The sequence below is a fragment of the Callithrix jacchus genome, chromosome 9 (assembly GCF_049354715.1).
Source record: "Callithrix jacchus isolate 240 chromosome 9, calJac240_pri, whole genome shotgun sequence".
Classification (NCBI taxonomy): Eukaryota; Metazoa; Chordata; class Mammalia; order Primates; family Cebidae; genus Callithrix; species Callithrix jacchus.
In genome coordinates, this window is record NC_133510.1 from 68,826,562 (window position 1) to 68,852,439 (window position 25,878).

At 42.3% G+C, this 25,878-nt stretch overlaps 1 protein-coding gene and 1 non-coding gene across 17 annotated transcripts in view; one reads left to right on the forward strand and one right to left on the reverse strand.

The window, feature by feature from the left end:
- Positions 1 to 25,878, reverse strand: part of DIP2B (DIP2 acetate--CoA ligase B (putative)) — a 265,368-nt gene that overhangs the window by 17,285 nt on the left and 222,205 nt on the right. For 8 of the 16 annotated variants that reach the window (XM_078336628.1, XM_017976055.4, XM_078336627.1 and 5 more), the window contains 12 exons: positions 25,540 to 25,667; positions 24,074 to 24,208; positions 23,558 to 23,672; positions 17,485 to 17,686; positions 13,653 to 13,762; positions 13,450 to 13,530; positions 11,525 to 11,648; positions 9,825 to 9,946; positions 8,279 to 8,390; positions 4,619 to 4,728; positions 3,488 to 3,618; positions 565 to 733 (listed from right to left, as the gene is read on the reverse strand). In XM_078336628.1, the coding sequence (XP_078192754.1) occupies positions 565 to 733; positions 3,488 to 3,618; positions 4,619 to 4,728; positions 8,279 to 8,390; positions 9,825 to 9,946; positions 11,525 to 11,648; positions 13,450 to 13,530; positions 13,653 to 13,762; positions 17,485 to 17,686; positions 23,558 to 23,672; positions 24,074 to 24,208; positions 25,540 to 25,667 (1,539 nt within the window). The remainder of the gene's footprint in view (positions 1 to 564; positions 734 to 3,487; positions 3,619 to 4,618; positions 4,729 to 8,278; positions 8,391 to 9,824; positions 9,947 to 11,524; positions 11,649 to 13,449; positions 13,531 to 13,652; positions 13,763 to 17,484; positions 17,687 to 23,557; positions 23,673 to 24,073; positions 24,209 to 25,539; positions 25,668 to 25,878) is intronic. The other 8 variants (XM_078336631.1, XM_035256791.3, XM_078336630.1 and 5 more) reach the window with 1 other exon arrangement.
- LOC118144522 (U4 spliceosomal RNA) lies at positions 16,825 to 16,965 on the forward strand. The gene has a single exon (XR_004729296.2). It is a non-coding gene; the product is annotated as a U4 spliceosomal RNA (small nuclear RNA).

Sequence of the window (25,878 nt, forward strand, 5' to 3'; positions counted from 1 at the left end):
CCTCCTCATATCTGTATCTTAGATGTCCCCCTATTTGATGGGACTGAGAGAAAAATTAATCCAGAACTCTGGTGATCTCATCTCTTCTCTCCTTTTGCATGCTAAAGGTCTTGTTTTTCTAGCAAAGAAAATTCAGTATTTTCTGACTTTCTCATATGCCAGTCAGACAAATCATCATTTGACACACACATGAATGAGCTACCTTTATCTTTGGGAATACTCCAAATTCCTAATATTCTGAGGTTTCAAATTCTATTAGGAAAAAAAAAATACTGGAAGCCACAGTTCCCTTTTATCTTTACATAGTCTTTCCAGTTAGCCTCCCAGCCAGTTTCTCCTTGTTCACAAAGTAAGAATCACATTAAACTGTGGAATATGGAAGAGTACACTAAATTAGGAAGGTGAAAGAGATAAACTTGCCAATGTTTACAATACACCCTTTAACTGAGTGGCTTGAAAAAGGCAAGAAAACATGTTTGCTAGCCCCTACTCTGGCCCTATTACGTCCTGCCCCATTTCTTCAAAACCTTTTGGGACTGGCCAGCTGCTGGAGCTGCTTCTTACCTTTAGCACTTCCACTTGGTTGCCAAGTCCTTTGGTGCAGAGCTCCATCACTGAATAGGAGCAGAAAGTGTCCCTTATTTTGTACTGGTTGACCGTGGCAAGCCAGAGGAAAAGGTTGTTTTCTAACTCCATAGGAGGAATTAAGACAGACTGGTGGCCTGAATATACACTGCAGTGAAAAAGGCAAGAGCTGGAATCATCAATTCATCCTTGACACCCGAAGGTTCAGAACCTCACCAATTCAACGGACATTTACTGAGTGTGAGGACCATGTAGGGTCATATGAGATATAAAGGTATAAGAATCAGTCTTGTTCCTATGCAATTTGCAAGAGGAGCAACTATGAAATAAAGCAGACTGTGATAGGTCACTTTCATCTACATAACATTCTTACAGCTGCCCTCAAGGTAATTAATATGGTTAAGATGATACTAAACATTCTGGAAAGGTAATTCCTAATAACTAATCTTTTTTTTTTTCATTTTCTATTCCTTTTCCAGAATCACCCGCTGCAGACCTAATAACTAATCTTTAAAACCCTGAAGGAGTAGCATTTTTTCCTTTCTCTTCAGAAACCTTAATTGTAGACTGAATTTTATTTCTGTAGTTTATTTTACAGCTGTTTATAGACATTTTATTGATGCTCTGAATATGAGATATGAATCAAGAGCATTGAGATCACAGACTAAAGAGCAATTCATTCACACTGGAGAGGCCAGGGCAGGGGAGTGGTGGTGTGCTTCACCAAGTTAACGACACTTGAACTGGAGCTTGAATGAGTATGAATTTGACAGTGGCCAGAAGAAGTGGGGACGGTAGTGAGGGTGTTCTAGCCAGAGGAACAACATATAAAAAGGCCAATAAGTACAGCATATTTGAAGCCATCAGAAATATTAATAGTATTCAAGTGGCTGGGCACAGACGCGCATGCCTGTAATCCTAGCACTTTGGGAGGGCATGATGGGAGAATCGCTTGAGCCCAGAAGTTAAAGACCAGCCTGGGTAATATAGCCAAACTCCTGCCTCTATAAAAAAAATTAGCCAGGTGTGGTGGCACACACCTGCACTCCCAGCTACTTGGGAGGCTGAGGTGGGAGAATTACTTGAGCCCGAGAAGTGGAGGCTGTAGTGAGCTGTGATTGTGCCTCTGCACTCCAGCCTGGGTGATAAATTGAGACCCTGTCTCCAAAAAAAAAAAAAAGAGAGAGAGAAAGATAAAGGAATGAAGAACAGAAGGATGGAAGAAGGGAAGGGAAGAGGGAGGGAGGGAGAGAGAGAGAAAGGAGAGAGTATTCAACTGAAATCCTAGCACACAGGGTGCACGGAGGAGTAAGGCTAGAAAGGCTGAGGCCATACCGTGAAAGGGCTTAACCATCTTATGAAGGAGTTTAGCCTTCACCAGGTAGGCAGTCATTGCAGCTTTAAGTTGGGGCAACACTGACAATATGGAGATATGGAGTAGGGATTGGTGATACCAGCCACTGAAGGCAGAGAGACAGTTAGGAGAGGCTGCAATAGGTCAGGTGAGAGGTGATAAAGCCTTGAACCCAACAATGTAGGCTAGAATAAAAAGGAAGGAATGGGGCTGGTGTGGTGGCTCACACCTGTAATCCCAGAACTTTGGGCGGCTGAGGCAGGTTGATCGCCTGAGCCCTGGGGTTCGAGCCTAGCCTGGGCAACATGACGAAACGCTGTCTTTACAAAAAATTTAGCCAGGTATGGTGGTGTGCACCTGTAGTCCCAGTTACTTGGGAGGTTGAGGTGGGAGGATTGCCTGAGCCTGGGAGGTGGAGGTTGCAGTGAGCTTGAGATTACACCACTGCACTCCAGTCTATGCAACAGAGCAAGATACTGACTCAGAAAAAAAAAAGAAAAGAAAAAAGGAAAGAAAGGAAATACGGATCCTCATATCCATATTCAGTCTATCAACAGGAAGAACTATCAACACAATGATTTTTTTTTTTTAAACAACAAAAAGAGTTCTTATCATGTCTCATCTATAGCCACAAAGCTTAAACTGTTGGCTTATACAAAATGGCAGTGATTTTATGCCTAAACCTGAGTACAGATCAGAATCACTAGGAGCTCAGAAATTCTGTACTGAAAAATACTGGTTGCTTGGTCTCCATCCCTGGAGATGTAAGTTAAGTCTTGGGGAGTCTCATTCATTTTTGTTAAAAGATCTCCGGGTGATTCTTATGCACAGATTAGGTATAGCGCAATTGAGCCAAAGGACATACATTTGATTAGATACAAGACATGAAGATACAGAATCTGAAGATAACACCCAAATTCCTAGTTTGGGCCCCTAAATAGATGATCCTACCCTAACAAAGATGGGAACACAGGAGGAGAACACTGAGCTGCAGGCATTCGTGAAGCATTCATGATGTACACCAAGGAGGTGAAAATGCAGGTCTGAGATGAGGTTTCCTGCAGGGGATGGCGAGAGGAGCTGGGATCTGTGTTCCACAGGGAGTAACCTGGCCAGGGAAAATGTGCTACTTTCCATCCACATGCTGTCCTCCCATCCCATTGTGCTCCTTCCTGCCAAGCCTAGGGGGTGGGTACATGCTGGCTGCCAAAGCATGACATATTTCACCCGAGAATCATCCTTCTACTTGGCTCTGCTTCTAAAGCAAGGATTACATGGTAGAGCAAAGAGCAAGTAACAGGATCACTGCCATTTTGTATGAGGAATAAAATCAACAGAAATAACAAAGGGAATACAGACAAAACTAAACAAACTTATAAGACACAGTGGAAAAAAAAAAAGACACAGTGGATACATAAATTCTGGAAACATTAGCATTTTACTGAAACTTTACCAAATTAAGGGAGCAAAGGGAAGGATGAGATGGTCATGGCCAGAAAGTGTACCCCCCGCACACACATTCTGTCTCCTTGGCTTTTCCATCCCTACCTGCAGAGACACCAGAGCGCGAAGCCAAGTCCACAGTAAGGGTCAAGGCAGATGGCGATCTGCCGAGAAGAGTACAATTCGCACTGAAGCTTGATAGCTCGACACAGAGCATTCACTGCGGAGTGGGACATCTGGAAAGTATGGAAAATGGAACAGGCTGGAACCATCATCCCACAGGCAGAGAAACAGCTCTCACGACAGCTTTTAGAAGTTTCAATTCCCTAAACTCAAAATGATGTATAATTTTTAGTGCTTCAAAGCCTAATCTAAGTCTCCATTAAGATAACATATTTCTGTTCATTAGTTAATACGAATTTTTTTTTTTTTAGATGGAGTTTCGCTCTTGTTGCCTAGGCTGGAGTACAATGGCACGATCTCAGCTCACTACAACCTCAGCCTACCGAGTAACTGTGATTATAGGCATGCGCCACCATGCCCAGCTAAATTTTTTTTTTTTTGAGACGGAGTTTCGCTTGTTACCCAAGTTGGAGTGTAATGGTGCGATCTTGGCTCACCACAACCTCCACCTTCCAGGTTCAAGCGATTCTCCTGCCTCAGCCTCCCAAGTAGCTGGGATTACAGGCACACGCCACCACACCTGGCTAATTTTTGTATTTTTAGTAGAGATGGGGTTTTACCATGTTGGTCTGGCTGGTCTTGAACTCCTGACCTCATGATCTGCCCACCTCGGCCTCCCAAAGTGCTGGGATTATAGGCATGAGCCACCGTGCCCTGCCTAATTTGGTATTGTTAATAGAGACAGGGTTTTTCCATGTTGTTCAGGCTGGTCTTGAACTCCTGACCTTAGGTGATCCACCCGTCTTGGCCTCCCAACGTGTGAGCCTGCCCAGCCAATACTGAATTTTATGGTATCTGAATCTCAGATTTCATACATATTTTAACTAAAACTCTTTATCTTTCAGCTTCTATGCTAGGTTCAGACACTTCATAATACAAACAACTCATCCAGGAGGAGCCAATGCTTTTATTTAAATAGAGCAGTGACTCTTGATTCTCCCTCTGCCTACTGGTCTCTGGTACAACCACTTGGCCTCTGCATCTAAAGTTTCTGGGGCAGTGGTCATCTCCCTTTGTTTGCAGACGTGGCTTTTTTTCCAGCATTCATCTTACCTTTACTCCTGTAAGCATGCCAGTTGTGGAGACACTAAAATCAAGATATGCTAACATCTCAGGAGTGGGTGGTTTATACAGCTGAGGTAATCTTTTCCTGGGTAAATCATCTGCAATGAAAAGAAAAAAACCTAATGTCAATCCAGCCTGCTGGAACATGAAAACCACTGCTCTTCAACTGGTTTTCTGTGGCTTTGCTATGGCCAAATTTAGCTTCGGGGATTTGCTAAAGCTTAGGCTTCTCATATTTAACCAAGTAGCTCACATATGTCATTCTTAGAGGTAAGCTGGGGCTGAGGACACCACTAGACAATACAGGCAAGCAAATCTACATCAGGTAAATGTATCTGCTAGCAGCTTAGTAAGGGGAAGCAGAACACAGTAGGAAGCAGACTGCTGTTCAAACGCCAGCTCAACCATCAGCTACGTGACCTTGGAGTTATTTTACCTCTTTGTGTCTGTTTTCTTTTTCTCTAAAATCAATCTCTAAAATAATGTCTACCCTCATAGGACTATTGGGAAGTTAATTCGCATAAAGCACTTTTAAAGCAACTGACTGAAGAAATGATCAAAAAGCATTAGCTATTATACTGGTTTGAAGTTAAAGTTCCTTATTTACAGTTTAGTATGCATTATATTACTCATGTGTGGATTTAAAAGTTGGAGTTTTCTCTAAGTTAACTTAGCAGATATTTTTTTTAAGATAGGGTCTTGCTCTGTTGCCCAGGCTGGAGTATAGTGGCTCGATCTCAGTTCACTGCAACCTCCACCTCCTAGGCTCTTATGATTCTCCCACCTCAGCTTCCTGAGTAGCTGGGACTATAGGTGCATGCCACCATTACCAGCTAATTTAAAAAAATCTTTTTTTTTTGTAGAGGTGAGGTCTCACTATATTGCCTAGCCTAGCCTCCACTCAAGTGATCCTCCTGCCTCAGCCTCCCAAAGTGCTGGGATCACAAGCATATGCTGCTGTGACTGGCTAACCTTGCAGAATTTTAAGAATAGTAATCTATCTGGGTGCAGTGACTCAGGTGTGTAGTCCCACCTACTTGGAAGGCTAGGGCAAGAGGACTGTGTGAACTCAGGAGTTTAAGGCCAGCCTGGGCAACATATCAAGATCATGTCTCTTAACAAAAAAAGAGCACGCAAGGTGGCTCATGCCTGTAATCCCAGCACTTTGGGAGGCAGAGGTGGGTAGATCACAAGGTCAAGAAATGGAGACCATCTGGGCCAACATAGTAAAATGCCGTTTCTACTAAAAATACAAAACTTAGCTGGGCATGGTGGCATGCACCTGTAGTCCCATCTACTCAGGAGGCTGAGGCAGGAGAATCACTTCAACCTGGGGGCAGAGGATACAGTGAGCTGAAATTGTGCCACTGCACTCCAGCCTGGTGACAGAGGGAAACTCCGTCTCAAAAAAAGAATGGTGGCCAGGCATGGTGGCTCATGCTTGTAATACTAGCACTTTGGGAGGCTGAGGCAGGTAGATCACTTAGGGACAGGGGTTTGAGACCAGCCTGGCCAACATGGCAAAAACCCTGTCTCTACCAAAAATATAAAAATTAGCTGGGTGTGATAGTGCATGCCTGTAGTCACAGCTACTTGGGAGACTGAGGCAGGAGAATTGCTTGAACCCGGGAGGCAGAGGTTACAGTGAGCTGAGATTGTGCTGTTGCACTCCAGCCTGGGCAACAAGAGCAAAACTCCAATTAAAAAAAAAAAAAATTAAAGCAAAGAATTCCCAATTCTTGGTTACCATCCTTTTTTTTTTTTCCTTTTTCTTTTTGACATGGAGTTTTGGCTAATTTTGTATTTTTAGTAGAGATGGGATTCTCCATGTTGATCAGGCTGGTCTCAAACTCCTGTAAGTGATCTACCTGCCTCGGCCTCCCAAAGTGCTGGGATTACAGGCATGAGCCACTGTGCCTGGCTGCTTTCACTCATTTATGAAACTCCCTCTGTTTCCCCCCATGTGCTTTATGAGTATGCCAAACCAGGGATGCCAGGGATGTCCTCTGGCCCCAGCCATACGTCTTCAATGCCTCCTCTGGCTTTCTGGTTCAAGAACCACTTCTAACTCTGAGTTTTAAATCACCATATCATAGGGCACCCATTTCTGGTCAAAGGAAAGACTATCACCTTTGACCTCCCTTTGTGCAGGGAAGCGTCACTCATGTGACCACTCATGTGCCTAGAGAAACCTTGCTGTTACAATTGAGCCCATTAACTATAGTAGATCTACTGGCATCATTAACACCAACGCAATCCATTTGTGATAAACATATTATATATGTAATTGTGCTTCTATCCTTCAGTAACATATATTAAAAAAAAAAAAAAAAAAAAAAAACCAGTTCAGCATCTGGTACACAATAACCACAAATACATGTCACTCCTGCATTTGAATCCAGAGTAGAAAAAAAAAAAGGGTAGGGAGGATATTAATGCTTAAGAGGCTGGGAATGGAGCCAAACTAGCTGGATTTGAATTTAGTTCTGCTGCTTATTTAACTTCCCTCAGTTTTCTAATCTGCAAAATGAGGATAAAAATAGCAACTTACAGGGTTATTATAAGGATAAAATTATATAACACATTAAATGACTGACATATCATAAGGGCTCAATGAAGGTTAGATGTTGCCATTATAATTACACACTAGGAGATTTGTATTACATCATTTAATCTTTACAACTCCCACTTTATAGACAGGTTAGTAAGGATACTCATAGAGTAGTAGATATAGCAGGACTTAAATCCCACCTGCCTGACTCCAAAACCCACACTCTTCCTATACCACAGAGTTTTTTTTTTTTTTTTTGAGATGGAGTCTTTCTCGTCTCCCAGGCTGGAGTGCAATGGCACGATCTTGGCTCACTGCAACCTCTGCCTCCCGGGTTCAAGTAATTCTCCTTCTTCAGCCTCCCAAGCAGCTGGGATTACAGGTATGCGCCACCACACCCGGCTAGTTGTGTATTTTTAGTAGAGATGGGGTTTCTCCATGTTGGTCAGGCTGGTCTTGAACTCGTGACCTCAGGTGATCCACCAGCCTCAGCCTCCCAAAGTGCTGGGATTATGGGCTTGAGCCACTGCACCCAGCCTTACTCCCTTCTTTAATATAAATACTATCTAAAAATTCATGCACTTTATGTCTTTCAAAGCATAGTATTTTCATATATATTGCATTTTATCTTCTCAATAAATATCTGAGCTAGGCAGGGGCAGGCAGTAGCTTAGGAAAGGGTAATTTCAGTCAACATTACACAGGCAGTAGGTAATGAAGCTTGAGCCAGAATCCGAACCTTCTGACTCCCAGTCCAGTATTGTTTCAACAGCATCACATCTCCAACAAAAGGATCAGATTGTCTCAATATTTTACTTGGCCCTACATGTACATAGTCACACGTAGCATAAAAACCTAACCACCTCTCAGTGATGCCAAGAGTAACAGGAAAACACTTTTGTTTGGAGAGCTCTTAGCAGACTGTGATCTGGCTCTTTGCATCTGGCTGTTAGTGTCTAGTCCTGCACAAGCTTATTGATGCTAGGTTTTGCGACTGTCTTAGTAAGCAGAAGACATAAAGGCAGGGTAAACACATCTGGCATGAAAATGGAGGACATCTCAGGTATTGTGAGTTCTCACTCCCTCCAGCCTTTCACCTGTGTCGATGATGGTTGGCCAGGTTTTCACATCCACAGCTGCTGCTGCCTCTCGTGACCTCAATAGTCTCATTAGGGTCTGACTGGTGAGAATACAGGCTGCTTTGCTGACCTGGAAAACAAATGGACAGAAGTAAGCACCAGGAGGCTCAGCCCCAACATGGTGTCACAGGCTCTGGCTGCTGCTAAAAGCCACTCATGTACACACTGGACAGGGCAGTTTCAAAGAACACATGTGGGACAGATGAGGTCAGTGTTTCTCCCTTGCATGTTTCCTTCCGGAAATGTGTCACTTAATTCTCTCAGAATGATGGACCTGTTCACAATACACTGTGTTGTTTATAATAGTGATTCTCAAAATATTTCATATTTATAATAATCTCAGTATGGAGCCCACAATCCCATGATTTCATGACGACCACAATTAAATAAAAACATGGATTTTGTAGTGCTCAGGATATGAGAAGAATCAGATAACCATGCTTGAAAGAGACTGTTTCAGTCTCTAGTGAATGGTGAGACTTACTACACCTAGACCATACACTGAACCTGAGGAACCCTGATGCTGATACAAGCTCTCACAGAAACTAAGTTCTCTTGCCCAGCTATACACAGAAATGCAAAGTGACCTATTTTGCCCACAAACTGCATCAACAGCAACTCCCCTCCCTGTTTTTCTGGCCCACTTTGTAGAATATAACAAGGGCATTTTGCTGAATTACACTTTGTAATAAAATCATCTATGGTGATCATGGCTTTTATACTGTGGGCTCCAGTTTTGCTGACAGAGCAGCAGTTCTCAGAGAAGCAAATGCTACATGACCTGGAATTTTGTGATCTATCAGCACTGGCCAAGGCTTCCCCTTGCTGTAAACACTAGGATCTGATGCAATACACACTTAGTTTATTTTCTTCAATTCTCATATCCTATAAAAACTTCTATCATCTCCAGAGCAAGGTTTGAACACCTTTTAATGCTATACCAAGTAAATTATCAAAAATAACTAAAATAGAAGTGACCTGACACTGGGGATACTTCAGCTTGGCATTTAAAATTGCCTGATTATTATGCAGGAAATACCAGATAGCATGTCTTAGACAGAAGGGGAGAGAGAAACACTTTTTTTTTTGGCAGGGTCTGCTCAGGCTGAAGTGCAGTGGTGTGATCTCGGCTCACTTCTAACCTCCATCTCCCAGACTCAAGTGATCCTCCTGCCTCAGCCTCCTGATTAGCTGGGACTATAGGCAAGTGACACAATGCCTGGCCATTTTTGTATTTTTTTTGGAGAAATACTAATGGCTGCTTCACCTCCTTAACGTTCCTGATAACTGCCCACAATTCTGTATCTCACCAATACCCACTTTCCCCCAGTTCCTTCACTGCATAATGATGGTTGCTTTGGCCAGATTAACAAAAAGGAGATAGTTTCCGGGAGACAAATTTGAATTTCTGACTTAAGGAAACCGGAAAATTAGTAAGGATCCTTAGTTGTCTGAATCTGGATTTTAGGAGATGAGGAAAAGGCAAGATACAGCTGGTACTTACATCAACAATCATTCGGACAGTGGGCAGTGTGGCCGTGAGGTTCTGAGCATGTGGAGGTCTGACAGTCACAGGTATACAGCCCGCATACAAGCAGCCATAGAAGGCAGCAATTAACTCAATGCCTGCAAGACAAAAAACCCTATCAGGAGAGTCACTGAACTGCCTGAGCACTGAGGAACTAAAAGGCAAATCATCCAAAACTATTAAATCATGTGCCAGACGGGTTCTGTAGACCATAATTTAACAGAGACTCTAGCAGAAGACATTGAAAGCGAAAGAAGGAAGCCTATAAAACTTTAGAAAATATACAGAAAACAATAAACAAAAAAGGAAATCAAATATTCTTGGAAGTATTTCTGAAGAAAGTATACTGATATTATTACTTGATGTTACGCAGGAGAAAATAACTGCAGAAACCAGGAATGGCTAACTAGGAAAAAACAAGAATGGAGAACAGAGAGGTGAGGAAGCCCTGAGCTTTTTGAAAATATTTAGAAGGCTGCTCTATAAAGAGCAATCAGACTTCTTAGATGTTGTTGAAGGGGTGTGAGTTTTAGGGAGCAAAGTGTGACTCAGTCTGAGGAAGACTCTGGGCAGAGGCCTCCTCAGGAAGAGCTCAGGTCCTTCCCCATGGCCTCTCACTGACAGGTGCAAAGCCATCTTCTGGGCACATGATGGGAGGGACTGCTATATCACGTGATCTTCTATGAAATCTCAATATCCAGGTAAATAAGGCAGCATATAAGAGTCACAGAATGAGGCCGGTATGGTGGTGCACACCTGTAATCCCAGCACTTTGGGAGGTGAGTGGATCACCTGAGGTCAGAGTTTGAGACAAACCTGGCCAACGTGGTGAAACCGTCTCTATTAAAAATACAAAAATTAGCTAGGCATGGTGGCGTATGCCTGTAATTCCAGCTACTCGGGAGACTGAGGCAGGAGAATCACTGGCACCGGGTAGACGGAGGTTGCAGTGAGCTGGGGTTACGCCACTGCACTTGAGCCTGGGCAACAGAGTAAGACTCCATCTCAACAACAACAAAAAAAAAGAATGACAGAATGAAATGAAGTGTCAGGGGATAACAAGACGGCCAAAGAAAGCTAGATGTATGAGTGGATTAGGTGACAGAAATAACAAAGGATAGGAAAACTCAAATATTTCATCCAGAATTTTGAATCTTTACACCATATTGTCACCAAATAATTCTAAACCCCTCTTACTATGAAGACGAGGTTGTTGAATTAAATCAGAACATGAAAGTAGCAGTAATAGAAGAAGACCAAACATCAATCATAATATAAAAAATGTTAAGTCAACAGAATTCACATACAACATTTCTTTGGACACTGGGTGAAACTGTCCCATTCCTAAACATTCACAGAAAGAAAGCATCTGTTTTCAGGGTTTCCAAAAGCCAAGCAGCTGAAGTCTTCATTCATTCATTATTTACTGAGTGCCTTTTATGTGCCAGGCACTAACAGAAATATAAGAGGAAACATAGTCCCAGGAGAGCCACTGTACTGCACAAGTTGGGTGGGGAGGCTTGGTTCTCACCTCGGCCTGTGTGCATGGTCTTCTAAGTGTTGGGAAGTACACAGCATGCAAGTCACAGATAGTGGCCCTGAGTGCCTATCCTCTTATAATTTGTAGTCAGTCTAGTACTGGAGCTTAAAGTCTAGTCTACCAATCTAATGCTTACCAGGTGGATAGAGCAACACCACATTATCGCCTGCATTTAGATGTCCCTTATCACCAAGAACGGATGCAATCCTCTCTGCTCGCTTATGAAGTTGAAGGCAGCTGGCTGTGCATACAGTAGTTCCCTTTAAACAAAAGAAAGGATAAATGGGTCAAAACTCAGAAAACAAACAGTAATAAGCACAGCCAATTCAACATCATACCTGAAAGGCTTGTGCCTTCATAGATTATCCTTAGCAAGCTATCAATTCCAGTGAAAATTTCCCTGGCATCAAAGACATGTGTGGGGCTGGACAGGGTGGCTCACACCTGTAACCGTAGCACTTTGGAAGGATCAGGTGGGAACACTGTTTGAGCCCAGGAGTTTAAGACAAGCCTGAGCAATACAGCAGGATCTCCTCTCTACTAAAATTACAAAAAAAATTAGTCAGGTGTGGTGGTGGCATGTGCCTGTAGTCCCCGCAACTCAAGAGGCAGAAGTGGGAGAATCACTTGAGCCAACGCACTCCAGCCTGAGTGACAGGGTGAGACCCTGTCTCAAAACAAATAATAATAAAAAAATTTAAAAAGACATGTAATAGATCCTTTTTCTTTTTTTTTTCTTCTGACATGGTCTTGCTGTTGCCTAAGCTGCAGTGCAATGATGCAATCACAGCTCACTGCAGCTTGCAGCCTCAAACTCCTGGGTTCACGCCATCCTCCTGCCTCATCCTTCCAAGAAGCTGGGACTACAGGCATGAATCACAGTGCCTGGCTGACATTTTTTAATGAGATATGAGAACCTTAATGAATCTGTGGGCTTGAAGAAAAGCCCCCTTCACGTAGAGGTGAAGCAAGGAAGTTCCCCAATTTTCTGTCATAAAAGTAACAATTCTTAAGATTTTTAATGTATTTTCAATAAGATGCACAGCATATTCCTCTCATTGAGTTCTATTATTGCATTTTAAAAAATCAGATTCCAGGAGGATGGGAGAGCTGGGTAAACTATGGATAGGTCCCCTAAGAGGTCCAATAGGCACTTCCAGTCTTCCCCCTGCTGGTGAGAAATACTACTATCCTTAAGGTCACAAGTATTATTGTGCCTCAGCCTCCCAAATAGCTGGGATTACAGGTGCCCACAACCATGTCTGGCTGATTTTTTTTTTTGAGACGGATTCTCACTCTGTTGCCCAGGGTGGAGTGCAATGGTGCAATTTTGGCTCACTACAACCTCTGCCTCCAGGGCTGAAGTGATTCTCCTGCCTCAGCTTCCTGAGTAGCTGAAATTATAGATCCATGCCACCATGCCTGGCTGATTTTTGTATTTTTAGCAGAAACAGGGCTTCACCATGTTGACCAGGCTGGTCTTGAACTCTTAACCTCAAGTGATCCACCGCCTCAGCCTCCCAAAGTATTAGGATTAGGTGTGAGACACCATGCCCAGTCCTAAAATACAGTATTATAATGAACCATCCATGGGAAACCAGTAGTTAAATGTACTCTTTTTATCTGCTAGCAGTAAATCATTTAATTATGAATTAAGTACCAGAAATAACTTAGGTTTTTAAAATGCTGGTCTAAGATCATTTTCTTCCTAGCAGAAATCCAAGAATTAGAAGTCCAATTGGGTAAAAAAACTGTATGACATAATGCATTCTGAACATCTGTGTATCTATGTAATTGCATTGTTGGCTCCATTTTTCCTATCAGAATTGAATAAAGATGTGACTGTACCATAAGAAAAGAAAGCATTATATAGCACTCCAGGAGGTCTCATTCCAACCTTAAAGTGATCGCACAGTTTATCGTCATATGTCAAAGCAAGGAGAACTCTGTAACTCCTTCCTCAGAGGTGGCAACAGAAATTTTCTGATGAAAGAGATTAAGAGCACCTAAGATTCTCCTGTGGTAGTCAGCTGATTAGATATACCATTGCATTTTTAATACCTTGGCATTTAACAGCATGAAGAGTACATGGTCAGGAGTCGCCTGGGCTCGCCACTGTAAGATCTCTGCCAGAAACTGGTGCTGAATTCATAAAGCAGAAAAAGGACTCAGGGTCAGCAACGTATAACAAGTCATATAATACATCCCCCAGCTGCTACCTGCAATGAAAATTCTGTCCTTGGCAACACTTCAGGAACACTTACCTTCCTCACCAAATCATTTTCTTCTATTTGTCCCAGATCCCTTCCAGCAGCTTGTGCTATGCGTTTTCCAGCAACCAGATTCCCAACCATCACGGAAGCAGGGCCTACACCTGTAAATAAACGCAAAACCCAACTCCCTGGAGATGGCAATTCCAACTAAATATCCAGAGCATTTCCAGACTGACCAAAACTGGATCAAATGTTCGTCCAACAATACTGACTGAGCACTCTTCTAGGCACTGGGAACCCAAGAGCAAATAGGGCAAGGAGCTTGCATTTTGGAGAAGGGTAACCAAAAAATACATACACAAATAAATAAACACAAGTAGTGTGAAGTACTGGAAAAAAACAGGAACACAGGAGGGACAGGGACTGGGGTGGAGAGGAGCAGGCAGCTATTGTAGTTTGGGATATACAGTAAGTTTTCACTCTGAGGAGGTGACGGCTGGTTGCACAGGTTCCTACCAGTAATTTAATCTTCTCCAATCATAATAGAACCCTAATAGAGAGTTCATAAAGAATATGTGGCCTAGAAAGAAATATGTCATCTACAAGGCCTGAAGGAGTTTATCCGAAATATTAAATTTGTTCAATTAAAAGTGAATAATGGCCGGGGCATGGTGGCTTATGACTGTAATCACAGCACTTTGGTAGGCTGAGGTAGGCAGATCACTTGAGCCCAGGAGTTCAAGACCAGCCTGGGCAACATGACAAAACCCTGTCTCTACAAATACATAAAAAAAAATTAGCCTGGTGTGGTGGCACACACCTTTAGTCCAGGCTACTCAGGAGGCTGAGGTAGGAGGACCACTTGTGCCAGAGTTCAGAGTTCAAAGCTGCAGTGAGATGACATCTTGCCACTGCACTCCACCCTTGGCAACAATGTTAAGACCCTGTCTCAGAAAAAAAAAAAAAAAAAAAAGCTCAGGGAAAAATTGTCAGCAAGGCCAGGCGTGGTGCCTTGCTCCTATAATCCTACCAATTTGGGAGGCAGAGATGGGTAGATCATTTGAGGCCAGGAGTTTGAGACCAGCCTGGCCAGTATGGCAAAACCCCAACTCCACAAAATACAAAAATTAGCTCAGCATGGTAGCTCAAGCCTGTAGGCCCAGGTACTCGGTGGCTGGATCCTGGGTGGCAGAGATTGCAGTGAGCCATATCACGCCACAGCACTACAGCTTGGGCAAGAGAGCAAGACTATCTCAAAAAAAAAAAAGGCAGCAATTGGTAAATCTAGGGTAGGCTACATGGGTGCTCTTCACTGTACTATTCTAACTTTTTCATAGGTTCAACACTTCAAAATAAACAGGGGAGCCCTCTCCCTCTCTAGAAAAATGTGCTAAGGTGCTGTGTCCCTCTCTTGATGGTCATCTGCCTTACGGACTAAGAAGATGGCAAAAAGATGATAAAACAAAGCTTACTGCCAGCTAAGTTTTAAATAATGCTGATGCTATACTGAGTTAATATTAAAAATCTTTTATTACATCAAAATCTGTTGATCCTGAATATACTGAAACAGATGAAACAAAATCACTTATATAATCAATTTTCAAAGGGTAAATATTTGGGGAAGCTGGGTAAAGGATATAAGAAAAATCTTTGTACCATGTGGCAACTACATTGTGTGAAATTATTTCAAAATGGAAAGTTTAAAAAATTTAAAAATAGGCTGGGTGTTGTGGCTCACACCTGTAATCCCAGCACTTTGGGAGGCCAACGTGGGCGGATCATGAGTTCAGGAGATCAAGACCGTCCTGGCCAACATGGTGAAACCCCGTCTCTACTAAAATACCAAAAAATTAGCTGGGCGTGGTGGCATGCGCCTGTAGTCCCAGCTACTCAGGAGGCCGAGGCAGGGGAATCGCTTGAACCGGGCAGCGGAGGACGCCATGAGCCAAGATCATGCCACTGCACTACAGCCTGGGTGACAGAGCTAGATTCCATCTCAAAAAAAAAAATTTTTTTTTAAATAAAACAAAAAAATTTAAAAAAGGTAAAGTTTTAGTCTACAAAGTATCTACTGCAATTTTAAGTAAATATGCACTATTCCACCCTAAGAAGCTTCATGATAAATTATAGCTATATCATGTTGGAGACAGCCTTTATACAGACAGGGACTCAAGAGTGTATTTGATTACGTAAACTGTGCAATCCGAGATTCACATTATAAAATAAAGACATGGTATTTTAAAAAGTGAATTTTGCAGTAGTTTAAAACAATAAAACTAATTCAGCAGCAGTTCCTTCATGTTCTTCTGTGTGCGTTTTGAGTCTATGGGTCACAGAGAATGAAAGATTCTAAAAGCAGTAACTCCAGGAAGCTAATTGCAGACACTGCTGTACCTGTAAATATGCCTTCTGATTTTCCCATAGAACTCTGTAAACGTCTTATGGCAAAAACTGCTAGTTATCAATTCTAGTATCTATTCTATTCTTCCTTAATAACAGAAACCCAAGTTTTTAGCTGGACACATGCCTCGAATAAAGACTATATTCTTTACTGTGGGAGAATAACATATAAGAGGAAGTAATATATGCCATTTCTAGAAATTATGTTGAAGGAAAGAGTATTCTTTCTTTGTTTTCCTCCTACCTGCTGGCTCGGATGTAGAGGCTGGGGAGACTAATGAGCCCCAGGGCAGTTGCTAAGGATGTCTGTGGCAGATTATTTTATTTTCCCACATCCATCCTTTCCTTCTTGTCCTAGTTATGGCTGGATGGGAGAAGTATACTTCAATGTCTGACTTGTTTTGGACAATGAAATGTTAGGACATGTGACACAAACAGAAGCTTTAAATATGCTCATGTGGTTTGGCTTGCTTTCTTGCTTCTGCCATCTGCCTTGAAAAAAATATGGCCCAGGTAGCTGCTGGTCCATCATGAAGAGACACATGGAACAGCTCTGAACCTAACATAAGCCTGGAGCCAAGTCCAGTCCAGAGGATCCCGGCCAAACCAAACAGATCCACATTCCATGAGTAAAAAGCAAATGCTTGTTACTTCAAGGCACTGAGTTTCAGGGTTGTTTGTTCTGTAGCATATCTATGATAGTTGACTGACAAAACACCAGAGCAAAAACATGGGAAGCTGGAGGAACATGACTGAGGAGTGACTATCCTATCTTAATAGAATTACCCAGCTCTGAACTTTACCTGACAAAAAATAAGCTTGCAGCTTTGCGCAGTGGCAGTATCGCAGCCAATGAGGTTTAACCAAGGCACGATTATTGCTAATTGAAAACTTTTCCCAATACCCTGCCATGATGACTTGAAATACAGTCGGCATTGGCAATTTTTGATAGTCTCTACGGAGACTGAATAAAAAAAAAAAGAGCTTGCTTCTTGCCTGAGCTGCTACTATGTTTTTCTGCAACTTGCAGCCAAGACTAGTCCTAACAAACACATTCTTTCTTTCCACAATAGCTCCAAAGGCATCTCAAGGATATCTTCGCCTCCGGGCTGCCTTAACAAACCTTTTCCATCTTCCCTTGCCACTCATTTCTTTTTTGTTGAGACAGGGTCTGATTCTGTCACCCAGACTGGAGTGCGACAGCACAATCGTGGTTCCCTGCAACCTCCCAGGCTCAAGCCATCCTCTGTCAGCTCTGGAGTAGTATGCACCACAGGCCTGGCTTAATTTTTTGCATTCTTTTGTACAGACAGGATTTTACCATGTTACCCAGGCTGGTCTCAAATTCCTGGGCTCAAGCAATCCTCCTACCTTGGCCTCCAAAAGTGTTTATAAACTAATTCTAGAGAAAGAATCATACTGAGGGAACCCAGCTTCTTGAAGTTGGAATTTTAGTGCAAGGTCTTGGAAGCCAGCATGTTACCTGGTTGCTTTTGCCGGGGCTTTGGCAAATTTGTCACGCATGTATGTGGGCACATGAGGATATTGCAAGGATGCAGCGATCCCTCCAGAAAGAGTTGTTTAGTCTGAGATATATGGATTCCTCCTAGTGGAGTTTTTGGCAACGTATTGGCCGGCACCAGAGCAAGACAATAAACCCCCACTTGATGAATGCTATCGATTGCCTAGAAAAATACAAACAAAAACACTCAATGAGATTACTTATATTACATTTGACATATTCCTGATATAATCCATTATTTTACTCTAGGATTTTTCTTTCTCTACGCATTCTAGATCTAGAACCTAGCATATCATTAAGATCCTATATATCTAAAGATTTAAAGATAATCATTAAGATAATATACATCTTGCAGCTGTGGCAGAGATTAAAAGACGAGAGGTAAGATACAACTTAAATGGACAAAGGTGGATACTGACTTGTAACTCTCAGTATGTTCTCTTTTTAATTTTTATTCTTTTTAGAGACAGGGTCTCACTCTGTCACCTAGGTTGGAATGCAATGGCACAAGCCATGACAGCCTTAAACTCCTAAGCTCAAGTGATCCTCCCGACTAAGCCTCCCAAGCAGCTGGGACTACAGGGATGCACCACTGCACCTGGCTAATTTGAAATAATTTTTTTCCTTTTTAAAATTTTTAAGTTTTTTTTTGTAGAGATGAGGGTCTCACTGTGCTGCCTAGGCGGGTCCTGAACTCCTGGCCTCAAATGATGCTCCCGCCTTGGCCCCGCAAAGTGCTGACATTACTGTCATGAGTCACCATGCCCAGCCAACATGTTCTCTCTTAAGTGACAATGACAGAAACCTAGAAATTTGTTTTGGTTCTTTTAATCTTTTAGCTATCTATCCAAGGAAGCCTAATTAACAGAGGTAAAGTATTTTGATTATGAACACAATAGCAGCTCTCTAAAGGAGCCCCCACTTAAGTGATTCACCATGTTACCATGCATCTCCTCTGAAAAATATCTGGGGTGAGGCCCACAGCACACTGAACACTGGAGGCCACAAGCTACCCTGAGCCTATCTGTGCTCCCAGCCATGTAACTGCATGTTTGCTGAAAGTCAGCTGTGTTTCTATACTGCTTGTGACGGCTGTTCTTGTTGTTTTCACATAATATAATTAAATATTATGTTAACTGACCAAATGCAAATGCAAAAACACAGAAGGAGTTATGCTTTGGAAAGACACACTAAAAGTGAGCTCCTAAAAAACTATGTCCATAGGTCAGGCAAATTAATAATAAAAGTGAGGATTATCTACTCAAGTCATTTTTCAAATACCCACATTGTGGTGCTAACTTAAAATAAAACCAAGTCAGGTATGGTGGCTCACCCCTATAATCCCAGCACCTTGGGAGACCGAGGTGAGAACATAGTTTGAGTCCAGGAATTTAAGAGAGGTTGGGCAAGATGGCAAAACCCCATCTCTATATTTTAATTTTAAAAAAAATTTAAAAAGAAAAGAAAACCAGAAACTGAAGACATTGCATTTTGATATAGTTTATGGAAGTAAGTTAACCTGGACCTCAAGTGGGTGTATTCATAATCACACTTCTCTGCATCAAAGGAATACACACTTAGATGTTTTGTATTAAAATTTAATACTCCAAGAATTTCTCATTTTAATGAAACTGACCAATTGTGTTTTTTTTTTTTTTTCTTTTTGAGATGGAGTCTCACTTTTTCTCCCAGGCTGGAGTACAGTGGCACAATCTAGAGTCACTGCAACCTCCACCTCCTGGGTTCAAGCAATTTTCTTGCCTCAGCCTCCCAAGTAGCTTAACAGGTGCATGCCACCACATCTGGCTAATTTTTGTATTTTTAGTAGAGACAGGGTTTTGACCACATTGGCTAGTCTGGTCTTGAACTCCTGACCTCAAGTGATCCCCCCACCTCAGCCTCCTAAAGTGCTGGGATTACCCACAGGTCTTACTGAACAAGGAATATAATCTTAGAAGCAGAATAAACTCACAGTTATAAAGGTCACAGATAAAAAAAGGACAAGGCAGAATGAATGAATGAATGACAGGGTCCTGCTCTGTCACCCAGGCTGGAGTGCAATGGTATGATCATAGCTCACTGTAACCTCAATTATTAGGCTCAAGTGATCCTCGCATGCCAGACTCCTAGTAACTGGGACTACAGGCAGTGGCATCCAGCTAATTTATTTATTCATTTCTTTATTCTTTGTAGATACAGGGTCTTGTTCTGTTGCCCCAGACTGGTCTGGAAGTTAACTGACCCCCAGCTTCAGCTTCCCAAAGTGTTGAGACTACAAGCGTGAGCCACCATGTATGGTCAAGGTCTTTTATTAAAACAATTTAAGGGGCCAGGCACATGACTCATGCCTGTAATCCCAGCACTTTGGGAGGCTGAGGCAGGTGGATCTACTGAGGGCAGGAGTTCGAGACTACTCTGACCAACATGGTGAAACCCCATCTCTATTAAAAATACAAAAATTAGCTGGGTGTGGTAGCGGTTGCCTGTAATCCCAGCTACTTGGGAGGCTGAAGCAGGAGAATTGCTGGAACCTGGAGGCGGCGGTTGCAGTGAGCCAAGATCATGCCACTGCACTCTAGCCTAGGTGACAAGAGCGAAACTCCATCTTAAAAAAAAAAAAAGTAAAAATAAACAATTTAAAAGGGCAAAAGAATACTTAAAAATCACAATCCTCAGACTATCCTACCAACCAACACAGATGACTGGGAAATGAAAAGTGGCAGAATTCCTAAGTTTCTGGTTGTTTAGAATACAAGAAAAATTAGCAAATGTGCTACAAGTAGCCTGGATTCCTCATTAAAAATGCATCTGTTAAATCATCTACTAATTGCCTTTCCTTAGAAGGTGCTAAGTTAGGTATTTAGTTTATGTTATACACAGACCTGGAATTCAACCACCTCTGACCTTTAACCTATTGGAATACATGGTGTCCTCACTGTTCTACTATGGCCTTGAATGCTCCAAGCTGGTAAGTTACGAACACTGGGAAAATAACGGCCTGTTATCTCATGCCCAAATCAGAACCCAAATGAGTTTCACAACAATTTGGATTAGTAAATTGGCACTGTATTTAATTCCTATAGTTGCTTTCCAGGAAAAAGTAACAAACATCTTGGGAAATGTCAGGTATACTCACTTTTCTATAATAAAAGAAAACGTGTAATTCACCAAAGGTTCTACCATTATACACCCCAAAGTTCATTCTGAACAAAATAAGATTTCTGTTTGAAAATATGATTGGTATGAAAAATATTCTCTTTGCACGTCTGCCCCTTAGCCATCTTTCAGAGATCTGCCCCAATTTACGTTCTTCATAGTCTTTCCTGACTAGTCTATCTTCAGTATATTTTCTTTTCTGATTTTCTACTACAAATAGCCTATGCTATACTAGCTGATAATTCAGAATTACAGACCCTGAGGATAGAAAGAAATTTTTTTTTTTTTTAGACGGGGTTTCACCATATTGGTCAGGCTGGTCAGGTGATCCACCTGCCTTGGCCTCCAAAGTCCTTGGATTACAGGTGTGGGCCACCATGCCTGGCTGAAAGAAATCTTTTTTGTTTGTTTGTTTGTTTTTAAGAAATCTTAAAAGTCATCTGGCAGCCGGGCAAGGTGGCTCACACCTGTAATCCCAACACTCTGAGAGGCTGAGACAGGTGAATCACTTGAGATCAGGAGTTTGAGACTAGCCTGGCCAACATGAAATCCCATCTCTACTAAAAATACAAAAAATTAGCTGGGTATGGTGGTGGGTGCCTATAATTCCAATTACTCGGGAGGCTGAGACAACAGAATAGCTTGAACCTTGGAGGTAGAGGTTGCAGTGAGTCAAGATTGCACCACTGTACTCCAGCCTGGGGAACAAGAGTGAAACTCGGTCTCAAAAAAAAAAAAAAAATGTCATCTAGCACTACCACCATCTCATGCTTGCATTGTTTCTACAACATAGCTATTAACTAGCAGCTAATAAATTCAAATTCCCCAAGTAGAGAAGTTACAGACCTTGGGAACACTTCCACTGATACTTAAGTATGGCAAGGACAGGCCACACTTTCTCTGGACCATCCACTAGCTAACAAACATTTACTGCGCCTACTATGACATTTGCTAGCATAGCTACTGGGCTCTGGGGATTGAGTCCTGAACAAAAGAGACAAAAAAGTCTTGGCCTTGGCTTATATTATAGTGGATGTATAAAACAATAAATGTAAACATACAAGATGGTAAGTACGAAGTAGAAAAATAAAGAAGAGTGAAGGGACGGAGAATGAGAGGGAACATTAGTTGAGAGAAAGTCTCCTTCTCTAATTGGAGACTATATAATTTTTATTTTTTGAGAGATGGGTTTTTGCTATGCTCCCCAGGTTGGAGTGCTATTCACAGGTGCAACCATTGTGCACTACAGCCTCAACCTCCTGGGCTCAAGCAATCCTCCCACCTCAGCTTTCTGAGTAGCTGGGACTACAGGTGACTATCATAGCACCTAGCTCATTATTACCATTATTATTATTATTATTATTATTATTATTATTCTGAGCCAGGGTCTTCCTCTGTCACCCAGGGTGAACTACAGTGGCATGATCATAGCTCACTGCAGTGTTGACCTACTGGGCTCAAGCGATCCTCCCACCTCAGCTTTCCAAGAAGCTGGGATCACAGGTGCATGCAACTACACCAGGATAATTTAAAAAAAAATTTTTGGTAGAGATGGAGAGTAACAATCACCATCATTATTTACTGAGTACAGGTACTGTACACTTTAATTACCTCATTTAATCCTTCCAATAGCTCTATAAAATAGATAATTTCATCCTACTTTACAGGTTTATTCCAGACTCAGTGAGGTTAAATGACTTGCTGAAGGGCACATGCCTGGTAAGAAGTGGAGCTGGGATTCCAAGTCTATGATTCTTGTTTACAATTTCTTTTCTTTTTTTTTTTGAGACAGAGTTTTGCTTTTGTTACCCAGGCTGGAGTGCAATGGCACAATCTCGGCTCACCACAACCTCCGCCTCCTGGGTTCAGGCAATTCTCCTGCCTCAGTCTCCTGAGTAGCTGGGATTACAGGCATGCGCAACCATGCCCAGCTAATTTTTTGTATTTTTAGTGGAGACGGGGTTTCACCATGTTGACCAGGATGGTCTCGATTTCTTGACCTTGTGATCCACCCGCCTCGGCCTCCCAAAGTGCTGGGATTACAGGCGTGAGCCACCGCACCCAGCTATTTTCTGTTTTTTAGATGGAGTCTGTCTCCCCAGGACAGACCAAAAGAAAAAAAAAAGGAGATGGAGTCTTCCTCTGTCACCAGGTTGGAGGTGCAGTGGCATGACCTTGGCTTATCGCAACCTCCAACTCCCAGGTTCAAGCGATTCTCCTTCCTCAGCCTCCCAAGTAGCTGGGATTACAGGCACCCACCACCATGCTAATTTTTTGTATTTTTAGTAGAGACAGGGTGTCACCATGTTGGCCAGGATGTCAAGTCTATACTTCTAAGTGCAAATTAGGCTCTTGTCGTCACTCTAGCCTGCTTCTCATCAGAGACGTATTGCTTAGACTAAGCCCAAAGGATTCTCCTTCCCCCATGGTTTATCTCACCTTGCATCTCTAGCCCCGCAGGAAAGCTCCTTCAGAGTAAGGCTAACAGCTTGTATTTTCTTGGATCCCTCACACTGTTGGCACCACTATGGCGCACAGTAAAACTGTAACTGACTGTTGACAAGTGGATTGATTACTGCCAGAGATGTGTTCCACATATGACAGTTAAAATTTTCACAAGTAGTAAACACTCAGGCATGAAAGAATTTGCTGAGGCAAGTCAATTCCATTGTTTTTGGCAACCTGAGCAGAAAAATACTCAGTGGTCCACAAGGAGAAATCGTATTAATTATCTGTTTGGCTAATAGAACCCCGAATATGTGAGCAATGATTGGTGAGGAAAAAGTAAGGTGGCATTACTGGCGACTGAATAAAATAAAATGCTTAGGCAGTGGTTGCTGCCACCGTTGACCTGACACAGACCCCAAGGGGCACTCACCTGCAGCACTCGGCTCATCCACTGGAAACTATCTTCCTCAGAAGCATCTGGTCTCTGTTCCGCAACCACCACAATGCGCTCATCATAAAATACAGACACAGAAAACACAGCAATTCTAAGAGAGACAGATCAAACACATCAGGACTCCCTTCACAACCAGTTCTATTTGCTTTGTTTAACTGGAACTACAGAGAGGAGACAACCCCACCACACCACCCGAAATGAGTAGCTTAGAAAAGAAAATGTCATAATCATTATTCTCAAAATGAGGATTCATTCATTTAGATAATGTGTTTAAGCACAACTGTCATGAATGTTGGGGACATAGTGGTAAAAAAGACAAAGTTCTTATCTTTGTGGCAATTATGTGTTAGAAACAGAACAAACAAATAAATACAGAATAATATGTTGCAATAAACAAGGGGTTGAGTGGTGTGTAGGGTGGCGTATTACTGAGGGCAGGGTGGCTGGGGGGGTGGGGGCGCCTCCCTGAGGAGCGGACATTGGAGCAGAGACCTGAATGAGGTGAGGACGCGAGCCACGCGAAGATCTGGAGGAAGAGGTTTCCGGGCAGAAGGAACGGAAAGCGAAAAGGTTCTGAGGTAGGGACGAGCTTGGCAGGTTTGAGGAACAGCAAGAAGGCCAGTGTGCCTGGAGCAAAGTGGTGAAGCAGAGAGCGGGAGGGAGAGAGGTCAGACCCAGGCCAGGGCAGATCGCAGTGGACCCGAGAGGCCATGGGAGGAAGGATGAAGTTGGTTCTGAGTGAGGTCTCCGCTCAAATGTCCCCTTACTAGCGAGGCACTCCCAGACCACCTCATAGAAACTAGTAGGCCACCCCCACCCGCAATGTGTTTTTCTCCACAGCATTTATTACCATCTCACACATTATCTATTGCTCCATTTATATGGTTCCTATTTCCTGCAATGAGAATGTGAGCTTCACAAGGGCAGAGACATGGCCTGTTTTGTTCACTGTCACAGCTGGAGCATCTAGAACAGTGTCACAGAGTTGGCACCCAATGAATATTTGTTGAATGAATGCATGAAAGAATGGGAAGGCGCTGGAGAGCGGAGTCTGCTGGCATGCCTGCCTGACACCCTTCCTTCCTTCCTTCCTTCCTTCCTTCCTTCCTTCCTTCCTTCCTTCCTTCCTTCCTTCCTTCCTTCCTTCCCTCCCTCCCTCCCTCCCTCCCTCCCTCCCTCCTTCCTTCCTTCCTTCCTTCCACCCACATTCATCCAACACCTACCAGGTGTCTGGCACTACTGATTGCTGAGATATGACCATGACCAAAGACAAGTCTAGTGCCCCATAGACTTTAGATCTCATAGGAAGCCACACCACTACAAAAAAACTATACATTTCAGAAACTGTTTCATTAATTTTTCTTACTTCTTAAACTGAAGGGATACCAAGTTTAATAAAGATATATCCATGATTGCAAATTGCTGAATAGAATATCAACTACTCAAATATGTAGCAAATATCTTTTCTTACATTAATAAGCAAAGAAAAAAAGATATCTAATTGACTTTGTCCATGGAATTTGACATTATGTAGTATGTCAATCCCCACATTAAAATGGTATGATTTATTTAGAAACAAGATAAACAATTATTAGATGTAAATGCCTACTATCTCAATTAGTCTGAATGGCACTATTTTTGCATTGAAGAAATGTAGGAAGTTAATGTTTTAGAATTCTCCTCAGTCCTCAGGATTCAACAAATGGTAATACTTAAAATCTGAAGTAGAGGACATAGTTGCATCTTAATCCTCTTAGTTACAGCTGAAGAACCAGATGTTGTGAAATATATATTAAAAGCCAGGCTAAGGAAAAAGAAGCCAGGCTTATGTAATGCTTAACCAAAAAACACTCTGATCACTTGGAAAGAGAACCTACAAAATACAACTGAAATCACCCTGTGAAGATCCGTTTAGATTCCATTAAAAGGTGCTAACATTTGAATTTTGTATGACTCACCTTCCTCTATAGACAGTCTTTATTGACTCTACAGCCAATCCAGTAGCAACAATGTCATCAGCATTATGTCTTCGACCACTAACCATCAGTAAGCCATCCATTTTCCCAACCACGAACACCAAACTACCCTGAAAGGTAATGATGATTTACCTTGATTTCCATGATTTAAATAGTAAAACAGACATATTTTAACTTCCTGCCTTGAAATAAGTCTCATTTAAGAAGTATTAAAAAGACAACTGCCATATTTTATGAATTCTAGAGAAAGCATTTCATACCCTGACATCTCTGAAATTAGTTGGGAAAAGAGTGACATCTCTTTTTTTTGAGACAGAGTCT